At 39.8% G+C, this 12,573-nt stretch overlaps 2 protein-coding genes across 9 annotated transcripts in view; one reads left to right on the forward strand and one right to left on the reverse strand.

Moving 5' to 3' along the window:
* The first annotated feature begins 3,463 nt into the window (after nt 1-3,463).
* On the forward strand, nt 3,464-5,694 carry WDR5B (WD repeat domain 5B). Of its 4 annotated transcripts, none has more exons than XM_081571793.1 (2): nt 3,464-3,538; nt 3,957-5,694. In XM_081571793.1, the coding sequence occupies exon 2, from the start codon at nt 4,062-4,064 to the stop codon at nt 5,058-5,060; it is 999 nt and encodes a 332-aa protein (XP_081427919.1). In that variant the 5' UTR covers nt 3,464-3,538; nt 3,957-4,061; the 3' UTR covers nt 5,061-5,694. The 4 variants fall into 4 exon arrangements, with proteins under 4 accessions (XP_081427919.1, XP_081427916.1, XP_081427918.1 ...); XM_081571790.1 differs by having other exon boundaries at nt 3,961-5,694; XM_081571792.1 differs by having other exon boundaries at nt 3,515-3,646.
* A 1,996-nt stretch (nt 5,695-7,690) lies between these two features.
* Nucleotides 7,691-12,573, reverse strand: part of FAM162A (family with sequence similarity 162 member A) — a 39,068-nt gene continuing 34,185 nt past the window's right edge. For all 5 annotated transcript variants that reach the window (XM_081571795.1, XM_081571799.1, XM_081571796.1 and 2 more), the window contains 2 exons: nt 10,423-10,531; nt 7,691-7,916 (listed from right to left, as the gene is read on the reverse strand). In XM_081571795.1, coding sequence (XP_081427921.1) covers nt 7,824-7,916; nt 10,423-10,531 — 202 coding nt within the window. In that variant the 3' untranslated portion in view covers nt 7,691-7,823. The remainder of the gene's footprint in view (nt 7,917-10,422; nt 10,532-12,573) is intronic.

Here is a 12,573-nt window from a genome sequence, read left to right on the forward strand (position 1 = left end):
AGTCAAAAAGAGATGAACCCAGAGCCTACTATACATAATGAAGTAAGTCAAAAAGAGAAAAACAAATACTGTATATTAACACATATATGTGGCAATATTTCTACTTAAGACTAGCTCCAACTTTACTGGATGGCAAGGAGCATAAACCTTTCAACCACAGATGGATGAGACTTTCAGTCCTAAAACATTCATGGGAAATTTAAAGAAACTTTAATGGGAGAGAAACTTATAAAATCACTTATCTGGTGAGGACTAAACATAGCAAAAAGAGAAAAACAGAACCAAATGAACATTTCTTGTGTGTTAGACGCTCAGTCATGTCCGACTCTGCGACCCTATGGACTGTAGCCCGCCAGGCTTCTCTGTTCATGGGATTCTCCAGGCAAGATGCTGGAGTGGGTAGCCATTCCCTTCTCCAGGGGTATCTTCCCAACCCATGGATAGTACCCGAGTCGCCTGCACTGGAGGCAGATTTTTTACTGTCTGAGCCACCAGGGAAGAACTTCGCTCGAAGAGTCCCAAATACGAATCTCCAGTTATGGTTTCAGTCACTTTGGATTTACTTATATTAGTATTTCCTGTTCCTACACACTCCACATTTGCTGATGCTCCCCTCTTCCCAAGGAAGTAAACTATGATACTCCTTGTTCTAATTTGTAATGAATACAATATCAGGACTATATGTGAGTGTTAGAACATGACTATAAGATTTAACTAGTTATATTCATAGCATTTTCTTTACACGGAGTTCCGGATACTATTCATACAACATTCCAGATACTGAAAAATGAATAATGGAAATTTCTCCACTGAAAATCTGATGAAAAATTATTTCTGGATATTCCTGTCAACACATTCTTAATTGTGTGCCCCCTTATCCCTCATGCTTGTGACATTTCTAGTGGGCTAAATATACTCCAGTACCAACACCCATCCTAGTCCTCATACTATGTGTTTACCTTGTTTAATTACTCAATGGACATGAATCTGAGAGAATTCCAGGAGATGGTGAAGGAGAGGGAAGCCTGGCATGCTGCAGTCCATGGAGTTGCAAAGACTCAGACGACTTAGCAACTAAACAACAATTTCCTTTCTTTACTCTGTGTTGGAAAAATACAGATTTACTTATATTCTTTGAAACAAAGCCTATGCTTTATTCTGTGAAGCGCTTTTAAATTTTTTAATGAATTTAGTGTTTTAAGCTTCCCAGTAAAAATCACACTAACCCTATCAAACAGGAGCAGGAAAGACGAGGCAGGAGGGGTTTAATCAGTTTAAAATAATGTATAAAAACGGATGCTCCAAACCATTTTAAAGATGCTCCTCCCATTCTCAGCACCTCATTGTGTTTATATCATTAATTTGCACTAGCTAAGACAACAACTGTCTAAATTCCAAACTAGAGTAATAGGGTGTTTAAGTAATGAGGTTTTTACTAGTTTATTATAGGTGTAATTATGCTGTTGTGCTTATAAAAACAAGACTTTCAATTATCCCCAATAAGTATAGATAGGGGACACTTTTGTTTCCAAATGCTTTAATTCTTGACTGACAAAACATCATGAGACATATCTGCCTCTTGACTTCAACCGGCTAGCAAGAAAACCTTGTAAACAGAACACAAACAGCCTCTCTTAGGCACTCTTGATTGAGCATTAGGATCGGCCTTCCCTATGTGGGTTGCTGCTGCTGCTGCTGCTAAGTCGCTTCAGTCGTGTCCGACTCTGCGACCCCATAGACGGCAACCCACCAGGCTCCGCCGTCCCTGGGATTCTCCAGGCAAGAATACTGGAGTGGGTTGCCATTTTCTTCTCCAGTGCATGAAAGGGAAAAGTGAAAGTGAAGTTGCCCAGTCGTGTCCGACTCAGCGACCCCATGGACTGTAGCCTACGAGGCTCCTCTGTCAATGGGATTTTCCAGGCAAGAGTACTGGAGTGGGGTGCTATGTGGGTTACACAGCCTCAGATTCAACCAACCACAGATGAAAAATCTTCCCCCCTAATATCCATAAAGTTCCAAAACGCAAAACTTGCTTATCTTGGCAACTATTTACATAGCATTTATATTGTATTAAGTATTGTAAGTAATACAGAGATGACTTATAGGGAAGGATATAAGTAGGTTATCTAAAAACACCACACCATTTTATACAAAAGACGAGCATCCAGTGGATTTTGGTATGATGTGTGGAGGGAGGGGAAGGGGGCCCTTGAACCAATTAACCTGCACATACCAAGGGATAGTCTATAAAGGATTGGAGAAACTAGTCAGGCTTTCATTTTGCGTAAACCTATTCTTGAGTAAAAGAATAATTTACACCTGGAAAGCGCTTCCCTGGTGGTTCAATGGTAAAGAATCCGCCTGCCAATGCAGGAGACACAGGTTTGATCCGACCCCAGTATTCTTGCCTAGAAAATTCCATGGACAGAAGAGCCTGAGGGCTACAGTCTATGAGGTCGCAAGAGTCAGACACGACTTAGCGACTAAACAACATCTGAAAAGCACGTATCCTTCACATATTTCACAGACACTAATCACTTCTTAAAATTAGGGAGGGCTGGCTAAAGCCTAATTACGAGTAACTTTTCACTTTTTTTTTTTTTTTACTTCCCTGGTGGCTCATATAGTAAAGCGTCTGCCTACAATGAGGGAGACCTGGGTTCAATCCCTGGGTCGGGAAGATCCTCTGGAGAAGGAAATGGCAATCCATTCCAGTATTCTTGCCTGGAAAATCCCATGGACAGAGGAGCCTGGTAGGCTACAGTCCACGGGGTCGCAAGGAGTCGGACACGACTGGCCGACTTCACTTTCACTTTACACATTTTTTTACCCCATTCCACCTAAAAGTTCCAAGCACCTAGCAGATCTTAGCTTTCCTTGTCTTTGGAAATTTAAACCATAAGGAAGTGCTAAAATGTTTGCTCATTTCCCCCGGCACTACCATATCAGGCTACCTAGGCGCTAGCCTTTAAAGGCCTCTAAAACGTATTTTTTATCCTTCCCGAAACACTTAGGGGACACATTTAAATCTGGGCATAAATTTGGCTACGTTGCCCTCGCCTACTTGCAGGCCTTCGAACCCGCCACCAGGCACTACATAACAGCTGGAGAAGAGAACGAAAGCCACCTGTGCAGCAGAAGCTTATACGGAGTCACCGGCGCTGAGCGGGCCCAGGAAGGCTAAGAAACGCGCAGTGTGAACGGCTTACATCCAAATCCATGCCTACAGGCATCTCAAAATTCAGTTCTTTCTCGTCATACGGTTTCCAAAAAGTAATGAATCGTCTCCGAAATACAGCTTTCCACGTTATCCAGAGAGGTCTGCAAGAAGCCCTTCCTCCAGAGGCCGGAAGGAAACCCCAACGTCTGCTTTTGCGCAAGCGTAAACGGACTTCTCCCACAAACCTCCTCGGCTCGGAAGCGGTGCGCAGGGCATCCTCTGCGCATGCGCCCGACGCTGCCTGCGCAAGCGCCCAGCTCCCGGCAGTCATGCGCACGCGTTATTCCTTACGCTGCTGTTTTGGAGCGTCGGCCGCAGGTGTGGGCTTTAGGAAATCGTGTGTATGCAGGTTTTTGCTTAGCTTTTGAAATCTTGTTTAAAGCGGCGATTATTCATGCTCAAAGTACAGTGTCTAAAGTCTGGCAGGTAGGCGTGCTCAGTACTCAGATATTTCAGAGCTGGGGGGGAGAAGCGGTGAAAAATAGTTTCTGTCAATTTCCCCCCACCCCACCGCTTGCAGCTTTGAAGCGCGTTATATAGTCACGAAACACCCAGCATTAATACCTTACTTGCCGACAGCGCACGGGACCGTTTTAATAGTACTTCTAAAGTATTTGTTTACAGAAGCAGCAGCGAAGAAAAGGTCCAAGCTGTGCTGCTGAACCAGTGTATATCGTCGTTTAAAAACGATCCAGAAATTAGTCACTAAAAGACTTTTTTTTGTTTTTGTTTTGAGTCAGATGTTTTTTATCTTCATTTTGCTGTATACAAAGCCAAAATACGGACTGCTTGGTTCAAGACCGGACATCTAGCCAACCTACCGACTTCGAGCTTAAGAGTCATGACTACAGCTCCAGAGCAGTCAGGAAGTGCGAAAGCCGACCCGGCTCTCCCCTCATTTGCCAATCAGAGCAAGCCAGTGTCTGAAAAACCAAACTACGCTCTGAAATTCACTCTGGAGGGACATACGGAAGCAGTATCATCAGTTAAGTTTAGTCCTAATGGAGAATGGCTAGCAAGTTCTTCTGCTGATAAAGTAATTATAATTTGGGGAGCCTATGATGGAAAATACGAGAAAACACTTAAAGGACACAATCTTGAAATATCAGATGTTGCCTGGTCATCAGATTCCAGTCGTCTTGTTTCTGCCTCAGATGATAAAACTCTAAAAATTTGGGATGTGAGATCTGGAAAATGTTTGAAAACACTTAAGGGGCACAGTAATTACGTGTTTTGCTGTAATTTCAATCCACCGTCCAACCTCATCATTTCAGGATCTTTTGATGAAAGTGTGAAGATATGGGAGGTGAAAACAGGCAAGTGCCTTAAGACTTTGTCTGCTCATTCTGACCCAGTTTCTGCTGTTCATTTTAATTGTAGTGGGTCCTTGATAGTATCAGGTAGTTATGATGGTGTCTGTCGAATCTGGGATGCTGCATCAGGTCAGTGTTTAAAAGCACTTGTTGATGATGATAACCCTCCTGTCTCTTTTGTAAAATTTTCTCCAAATGGTAAATATATTCTCATTGCAACTTTGGACAATACTCTTAAACTATGGGATTACAGCAGAGGCAGATGCCTGAAGACATATACTGGTCACAAGAATGAGAAATACTGCATATTTGCCAGTTTTTCAGTTACTGGTGGAAAATGGATTGTCTCTGGTTCAGAGGATAACCTGGTATACATTTGGAACCTTAAAACTAAAGAGATTGTGCAGAAATTACAAGGTCATACAGATGTGGTAATCTCAGCAGCTTGTCATCCTACAGAAAACATCATTGCGTCAGCAGCATTAGGAAATGACAAAACAGTTAAATTGTGGACGAGTACTTACTAAACCCTTTAGAAATCAAGTGGTAGAGTCAAACTGGCCAAAAAAAGATTAGGTATTTTAAAAGATGGTGTTCTCTCAATTATGGCATGTATTTTGGTGTTTTTAACATTGTCTTGCATTATAAGAATTTAAGAACTGTAGCCTCAGTTTACAAAGGAAGACAGTTGGAAATGCAAGTTTAGATCCCAGGGTTTCTGACTGTAATCTTGATGTCTGTGATTAATCTCTTGTGTCTGTCCTTGAACAGATTCTCATTCTATTCCTTTCAATGACTAGAGGATCATTGTATTTGATAAAATTTAGAAGTCAAGCTCACAAAACAGGATGACTGATTAAATGAGGGGAGCAAGGGAGTTTGGAATAACTCCAAGGTATTTGGTTTGGGAGATCAGAAGAGAATAAGCCTGGGATGGTGGTGGACTGGAGATTTGTCATATGTTACTCCCACAGTTTAAGTGACAGCCTACATGATGGGATGTGAAATGATCTGTGGAATCAAGTTTGCAATTTGGGAAAAACAAGTAATGGTTGTGTTTGTTCTGAGTCTTTTTACCAAGATAAAAAGTAAAAATAAACCAAATCAAAATTAATAAAGGTATTTTACTGTGAGAGGCATTTACCTCTCACTACCATGTCAGACTGCCCTATCCTGATTCTCAGCGCAAGCTCAATGTCTGAGTAGTAAAGCCTCTTTCTTATTATGTCTGAACTACCCACTTCTGCCCATGCCACGAACTCAGTTCAGAAATCACCACTTTGTGGAACCATCACTGCCTGCCTGTGCTGTAATGGTTTCACAGGCCATGTGTCCAGTAAATTATGAGCTCTGTAGACTAAGTATGTTTTATTCATCTTTGTATTCTCAGTTTTTGTATATAAAAGGGACTCAAGTAATGTTTGATTAATGACAATGAATTATACCACCATCACAACTTCACTTGTTGCCTGATTTCAATAACTTTTGGAGTCAATTCCCCATACTATTATTTTTATTAAAACTTAAAAGTACCTAGCCATAGCCTCACATGTTAACTCATTCAAACAGGGCTTATAGGAAATATAAATTGGAAAATGTTTTATGCCCCCTTTACCTGTAGAGACATGATAAACATGAAAAAATAATTCAGAAATTAAGCAAAAAATAGTAATGACAATCACTTAATTGAAAGTGGGTACTATAGAATACAAAAGAAGACAGTTTTGCCCTCGTTGCTTATAATAGTGCTCATGAAATCTGATTTGCTTGAGAAGTTGTAAGCAATATAAGATACTACAATTACTAGCAGGGTGTGTGACTACTCAGAAGTTAATATGTGAGGCTACTGGGAGAAGTGGGATTAGATGGGGGAAGGTCTTAAATTCTGGTCATAAAATTTATATTCAACACCAAAAGAGGCAGTCAGTATTATAAGTTACTAAATAGGATAGCTGACACAAAATGATATAAATTCTTGCTGCATGGTAGGATTTTTGAGCTTTTGACTTAAACATTTTACAACAATAAATCTTTAAGAATACAACACTTAAAAATTTTTTTAAATGCTTCTTTATAAGTTAAAATGGTACTGTTTTATGAAGATGATTTACTTTAAAAATACATTAGATTTACCCATATTTAAAATCTACATTTAGGTAAGATGTAAGTATTCCAAAGTATTAATCAAGGAAGACTAATCTGCTAAAATGTATATAAAGTAATGCTTTTTGATGATAAATTTGCAAGTGATAAAAATCAAAGAGCTTAGTATCTAAAAGCTAAGGTCAAAGTACTCTATATAGACAGATATAGTTATCAGACGGATTATGAGGCTGTAGAGTAGTACATTAGATTTTACTGAGTATTTTATTAAACTAAGTTCCCAAACAGCTGCATATATTATTTAATCTGATACAACCCTCTGAATGTTTATAAGGACTTGCCATCCCTTAAAACTCATGAAGCATGTGAGAATAAATGAAATACTTAAATAGAAACCAGCATCCATACCTAAATATGAGACAACTTGGCATCCCGTCGACCTAAATAAGATATACATGACGTACATACGCTTATTTTTCAACACTAATAAAATGCATTTGATAGCTTTTCATAATTGAGAAATTTAGTGTAAAAGTGGAAGGAAAAAAGTAGAAGGCAAGGACCAGTTAGGAATTCTAAGCCACAGAGCAGAGGAGGCAACTGTGCTGGTCCCAAGCAACTCCATGGTGCTGGGATTTCAAAATCCTCAGAAACTTGTGGCCAGAATGCCATCATCACCTTGCCAGGACTTTTTCAAAGACTGCTCTCCTAAAAGCGTCTGTTTACCAGCACACCTGACAAAGGCAGAGTGTGGTCTGGCTGCTTCCCAGAGCTCTTGAGAAGAACCAGGGCATTCGGGGAGGTTAGCTCTTCGATGTGCACGCAGGCAGCATACTCAGCTGCCCCTCCTTACCTCTCCAGAAATGAGGACACACAAACCATTTGGCTTCTGGGGAGATGTCACTTTGGTAATGGGAATTAAAGTAGGATATGGGACCTGACTATAAAGAAGAGTTAATAATAAAGTTCAAATAAGTCATCTCACTTTTCACTCCATTTTCTTGAAAAAACAGGCTGCATTTAACCTACATCAAAGTTATAAAATACAGACAAGTCATTTAAGAAAAATTTATTTGTAGCTCTAGAGTGGAAATAGAGAAGCTCATATACCACATTCTTTTTAGTAAGGCCTACTGCTGCAGCATTATTTCTAGATCTTCAAAATCCAACCAACACCGATACACCTGCTACTCTGTTTTGGCCTTCATAGCAGCTTCTTCTCTCAGACGAGCTTTCTTTTCTAGGTTCAGACTTGTTAAAGTCTCATTTCTTCTGGCAGCCTAAAGTGAAACGAATGTGAACAAGTGATTATTTATGCCGGTTCGGGGAGGATGTCATTACCTGATGTGGCAAGTACAGGCACGGTGGAATGGTTCAATGCTTGGGCACCGGGCACAGCAGCCCTCTCCATGTGCCTTCTGCCTCCTCTAATGCTTCCTAGTACGGCAGTCCGTCCATTCAAGCACAAGAGAAATGCCACACCTCTGCCTTCTCTTCCTTTCTGGTCTCTCTGTTTACATCTTCTAGCCGCTCTTCTCCCTTTATAATATATTCCCTTGTCTTTCTCTTTTTCTCTCTTTAGTATTAAATACCTTTTTGTTTCCATTTCTACCCCCTTTTTTCCTCCTCTCACTTTTCTTTGTCGCTACCATTTCTCCATCCCCAACTCATTTGTATACTTTCACACCCTTCTAGTTCCTTATTCCTCTTTTACCGAAAACATTCAGCTTTGGGGATCCCAGATTTCACTACCCTTGATGACTCCCAGCAGTGTCTACCTTGCCACTCCATCCTCTGAGTAAAGAGCAGTGGAGGAGATGCAACCATCCTCTTCCCTTACTTCCCTCCCTCTGACTTGTTACATCTCTGTGAAGCTTACATAAACAGTCCAGTTTCAAATTTTCATAACAAATGAGTGAAACCAGCACCCTATAAGGTGGTGTTTTTCTTCAGAATTAAGGATGGAGGGGGCAGAGAATCAGAATGGTTAGATGATGAAGAGGACAAAACACAATGGCTAATTTCTCTCTCCTAAATCACAGTAAGTTCAGAAGTTAGTCATTCCAGTAACATTTACCAACTTTTCAGAAACGGACAGTTCCATAAAAGAGAAATAATATTTATGGTATAGGACAGGAGAGGAGCTCTTTATACAGTGCATACCCTTTCATGAGGCTGGGGGGAATCCCAGGGAGTGATCTGTTTCTGGAGTATTTAAACTCAGCTAGCATCATCAAGTAGACAAAAGCAATGCAGATTTCTCAGAATTCTTAGAACGCCTATATCCTGTTTTATATGGTTCTGTAGGTTCAGTCTGAGAGCTAAGCATGAAAAGTCAAAGAGGGAGACAGGAAAAGTACTGAAGTGGGGTAGGAACATGGTTGTCAAGAGAACTTCACCCAGGCCTCCACACTTGCCCTCCATGCTGTCATAATATCAGCCTAAATGGTTGGTATTTTCTATTCCAAGACTCTAAAGAGAGTCAGAAGTTCACTTTTACTCTGGACTCACTGCATATAAGTTATCGGTGGGTTTGCAGAAGAACCCTTTAAATTCTTGACAATAGATATAAGACATTTCTTTCCATGTAGAAGCTGTGATATATAGAATTAGACATGATATTAGAATAATGGGTTGGCCAGTACTCTGCACAGAAAAATATCTGTATTTTAATGACAAGATAGTAATTGCCAAACTTGGCTGTACATTTTTGTCTTTCCACTTACTAACTATGTGACATTGGGAAAAGTAACATCTCAAAGTCTTGGTTCTTCTTTTACAAAACATGGATAAGAGAACTGACCTCTTAGGTTCTCAGATTTATTGTGGTGATTAAGTAAGTTGAACAATGTGCTGTGCTGTGCTAAGTTGCTTCAGTTGTGTCAGACTCTGTGGAACCCTATAGACTATAGCTTGCCAGGCTCTTCTGTCCATGGGATTCTCCAGGCAAGAATACTGGAGCGGGTTGCCATTTCCAACTCCAGGGGATCTTCCCAACCCAGGGATTGAACCTGAGTCTCCTTCATTGGCAGGTGGATTCTTAACCACTAAGCCCAAGTTTAACAATACCTGTTATAAAATGAGCACAAGTGGGAATACTTTTCCTATCACCTCAACTAGGTCTAGATTCAAACTGTGGCTCTGCTATTAGGGAGATGTGTGTGAAGTTGGGTAAGTTACTAAGCTTTCTAAGCTATGTTTCCTCATTTATAAATGAGGTCCTAATAATAGTATCTACCTTGCAGTGTTGTAAGATTTAACTGAGATAATAGCAAGGTACCTGGAAGACGGTAAGATACTCATTAATAATGACTGGATTTGTGGACCTGAATGCCTGTGTACTGCCTAGGAGCTTAGACAGATGGCCTAGTTGGAACATCCAAGTAGAGAACAGTGATAAGAACACTCACCAAGACTAAGGCAGAGTGAGGATCAATAAGCCCATGTACTGTGAGTGCTTTACAGACATACAAGGAGATATCAGTATATATGCCAGTGTCATACACCTTGTTTCACATTCCTTAATGATACCTGTGACAACTAAAAACTTTTTTTACTTAACCAAAACTATTTTAGTTCTTCAGCATGCCAAAGTTAGGATTTGCTATTTATCTCCAGGCATGATACTCTCAGGTTTGGTCCTACCATATTTTATTTTGTTTCTTATCATTTCTTGTATAGGAAGTGACTTCCTCATCATCGAGAATAAATACAAGAGTTAACCCCTGACTTCCTCTAGGTCTTTTGTGGAAAATACATAAAGATAGACGGGAAGTCCACTCTTACCTTCTTTCCCTCAATAACCATCAATATGCATCCTGCCACTGTCAAGGCAATCATTACATAGCTGATCTTCACCCGGACCTTGTTCTTTGCAGCATCGAGCATCTCAAACCTAGCAATACAATGAGATCATGAGACAAAGTTAAAATTTCTGAGTTGCCAGAGGGTATAAATCTCTGTGTCCCACAAATCAAGAGTGGAGTGGTGCCCATAAATATAAAAAAAGGAGGTAAGACCCAAAGATCTCATAGGACTTTTGGGAGGATGGAGCATTTTCACAATTCACTTTATATTTTTATATAAATCATCCATGATAAAGGGGTGGAGATGAAGATAGTGGGACTGAGGACTTCCAGCTACACACTATGCCAATGATGGGAAAGAATTTAGAGAATCAATTTATCCAAAAGTATGTGAAGATTTTCACACTTCAATAAACCTTGCTTGGACATCAGGAACCAGCCACAGTAGCTTTGGCACTGCAGCTAAATATCAGTTGGATCCTACTGCTTCAATTTCTGCAAAAGTCAACAACTATAGTTTAATTGGAATAGGCTACACTCAGAATCTGAGGCCTGGTATGAAGCCTCCATTGTCTGCTCTGGTAGATGGGAAGGGTATAATGCTGGAGGTCACAAACCTGGGCTTGCTCTGGAGCTGGAGGATGAAAGAAACCTCCAGGAATGGGTATCAGAAGATCTGGCTTTAATATATTTGCAGTGTGACCAACAGGAGCTCCATATACCCAAGGTGATCAAAACAAAGGATGATCTAAATAAGAGCTGTATTTTAAATATTTAGATGGTTACTTATTAGTTGGTTTCTAGTTGAAAAGGTTATCTACCTAGTTACCAATGCTGCAGTTGTGTGGTCTCCTATGCACTGCTATGCTATGCTAAGTCTCTTCAGTCATGTCCAACTCTTTGTGACCCTATGGACTACAGCCCACCAGGCTCCTCTGTCCGTGGGATTCTCCAGGCAAGAATATGGAATAGGTTGCGTGCCCTCCTTCAAAGGATCCTTCCAACCCAGGGATCAAACCCATGTCTCTTGCATCTCCTGCACTGGCATGTGGATTATTTACCACCAGCACCACCTGGGAAGACTATACATTACTTAAATGTATTTAACTGTTAAAGGTGCTATCTGCCAATAATAAAACACTTATGAAAACTGAAAAAAAAAACAACCAAAAACCAAGAAAAATCTCAAACAGCCTAGCCAACCACCTAAAAGAACTAGAAAAAGAAGAACAAACAAAACCATAGCAGAAGAAAATAAAGATCAGCAAGGAAATAAAATAGAGATTAAGAAAAAACATTGAAAAAGATCATTAAAATCAAGAGCTCATTTTTTGAAAGGATAAACAAAATCAAAAAACTTCTGCCCAGGCTAAACAAGAAAAGAGAAAGGAGCCAAATAAGCAAAATAAGAAATAAAAGGATAAATAATAACCAATGCCACAGAAATACAAGAAAAAAAAAAAAAACATTGAGTATACTTTGAACAATTATATGCCAACAAACTGGACAACCTAGAAGAAATGGACAAGTTCCTAGAAACATACAGCCCAAAAATGAATCAAGCAGAAATAACTAACTAATCTGAACAGACTGATCACTGGAATTGAAATAGAATATGTACTAATAATAAAACAAAACTCTTTGCAAACAAAAGTCCAGGACCAGCTGGCTTCACTGGAGAATTCTACCAAACATAGAACTTACGATGATCTCTCTCATAGTACTCCAAAACATTATAGAGGGGGGAACACTCCTAAAGCCATTCCATGAAGCCACCATCATCCTCATACCAAAATCATACAAAGACACTATAAAAAGAAAACTACAGGCCCGTATCTTTGATAATTATAGGTGTAAAAATACTCAAAAAAATATTAGGAAACTGAATCTAACAACACATAAAAAGGATCATACACCATGATCATCCAGGGTCGCAAGGATGGTTCAACAGATGCAAATCAATCAATGTGATACACCACATTAACAAAAGAAAGACAAAAACCATGTGATCATTTCAACAAATACAGAAAAAGCATTTGATAAAACTCAGTATTCATTCATGCTAAAAACTCTCACCCAAGTAGGTACAGAGGAAATTTTTAAAAATAATAAAAATGCTGAATAAAAGCAT

This window comes from Giraffa tippelskirchi, chromosome 2 (assembly GCF_054371585.1).
Source record: "Giraffa tippelskirchi isolate mGirTip1 chromosome 2, T2T-mGirTip1v1.2.pri, whole genome shotgun sequence".
NCBI classification, from domain to species: domain Eukaryota; kingdom Metazoa; phylum Chordata; class Mammalia; order Artiodactyla; family Giraffidae; genus Giraffa; species Giraffa tippelskirchi.

What these genes read in the sequence shown, in the direction of transcription:
- WDR5B (XM_081571790.1), top strand. Translation starts at nt 3,490, where the DNA reads ATGCGCACGCGTTATTCCTTACGCTGCTGTTTTGGAGCGTCGGCCGCA. An exon ending in TTTTGGAGCGTCGGCCGCAG is followed by an intron (nt 3,539 to 3,960) that starts GTGTGGGCTTTA and finishes GTTTTGAGTCAG; the next exon opens with ATGTTTTTTATCTTCATTTT.